Source organism: Amphimedon queenslandica, unplaced genomic scaffold (genome assembly GCF_000090795.2).
Source record: "Amphimedon queenslandica unplaced genomic scaffold, v1.1 AMPQUscaffold_13499, whole genome shotgun sequence".
NCBI lineage: Eukaryota > Metazoa > Porifera > Demospongiae > Haplosclerida > Niphatidae > Amphimedon > Amphimedon queenslandica.
Genome location: NW_003546265.1, coordinates 526,650 through 528,196, shown reverse-complemented (window position 1 = coordinate 528,196; position 1,547 = coordinate 526,650). Strand labels below are relative to the sequence as shown.

At 36.4% G+C, this 1,547-nt stretch overlaps 1 protein-coding gene across 1 annotated transcript; it reads right to left on the bottom strand.

The window, feature by feature from the left end:
* Positions 1-36: 36 nt before the first annotated feature.
* LOC109580264 (uncharacterized) lies at positions 37-1,536 on the bottom strand (the record flags this gene model as incomplete). Its single annotated transcript, XM_019993269.1, has 4 exons — positions 1,070-1,536; positions 497-1,001; positions 290-400; positions 37-241 (listed from the first exon to the last, which is right to left on the bottom strand). Coding segments are annotated over exons 1-4 (1,282 nt in total), but the record flags the coding sequence as incomplete, so codon positions are not given.
* Between the last annotated feature and the right edge of the window lie 11 nt (positions 1,537-1,547).

The following is a 1,547-nucleotide window of genomic DNA, read 5'->3' as shown; positions in this document are numbered from 1 at the left end:
AATCGGGCCAAAGTCCCTGTACTATAGTACAGGGACTTTGGTCAAAAAATGGTTCCAAGATAAAGAATATTAAAACAAGAAATTCCCTAAAATCCCCACACATCAAACAGTACATGACTAGATGTACGGGGCAGTCAGTGGTGAAGTCCCTTACCACACAATCCAGTTCATTGTTCTGATTGTTTAAACTCTCCAAAGCATCACCAGCTATGTCCAGACTAACCTTTACCAACCCTAGCAACTAAACAACAATAAACATAAACAATAACATCATTAGTATTATTATTACTTCGTCTTCCAATTCACCAGCTGGTAAGTCCATTCTCTGATGATGCCACACCTCTATTATAAAGTATTGTCCTTTAATGTGAGAATGGTCTCTCAGAACTAATGGTATCACCTACAGCAGTATCATTAATGAAAATATAGAATTACTTATTATTATTATTTATTTATTAATATTATTATTATTAATTTATTTATTATTATTATTTACTTGTTTTATATTAAATTGTGGTTTCCTAGTCCTCCAGCTCACCCCAGTGGTCAGAGGTACTCTCATGGAGTATAACTTACACACTAAATAAACGTTAGGTAGAGTATCAGGTTGGGACGAGAGGAAAAGGGATGTCCCCTCATCTATCTCCAGTAACAAGTGGTACAACAGAGGGATACCCTCTCCTCCGCTTTTAGTGAAGTGATGTGACCTCTCCTCACGTGACTGTGAAGTATCGTGATGATCGTCTTTGTTCGTCATTAACTTTTTATGATGCAAATTTTTAATTTCTTGATCCTGTAGCTGTTGGTTTGGTAACGGGTCATGTGATATTGTTTTGTGGTCATGTGACTCATGTGGGTGTGGTTCCAGGAGTATAAGCTCCTCCTCTTTCTCTCGCTCTATTTCATCGCGAGTTAGTTTGAGTAGTCCGACCTTTTGGTGTTCTTCAAAACTCGTTACACTGCTTGGACTTATGGGCAGAGTCAAATCAATATTGTCAAAACTAAAAATTAAGCAATTATTATTATTATTATTATTATTATTATTATTATTATTATTATTAATGCTTACATTTTCTCATCCACATTTTGAATGTCTTCACTACCTTCTTTTTCAATTATATTATTTTGATTATTTTCTTTATCAAGTTCCCTAATCATACTTTCTTGTAAAGCTTTGGCTCGTTCCAGTAACTTCTCAACCATTTGCTTACTCCGTTCCCCAAACACTGGTAATGCCTTATCAGTAGTGGGTGGGGCAGTGGGAGGAGCCTGGGAAATTGTGCCCACTTTCTCCCACTTCTTTGAAAGACTGGGTTTCTCAAGTAATACTGTGTCTTTATTATCGTTATTAATTAGGTGGGTGTGGGCAAATCTTGAAACAGATTTCAAGTGTCTGGTATTTTCTTTCTGTATTGATGTAGGCGTGGTTTTCTTTGGTGATTTTGACGAGGGTTTCTTTCTTTCTTTTAGTTTGAAGGTTACCTTAAGACGACCCAAATGAACGCTAGTTTCAGTCAATACAGAACACATCCTGAAGAAAAGACACA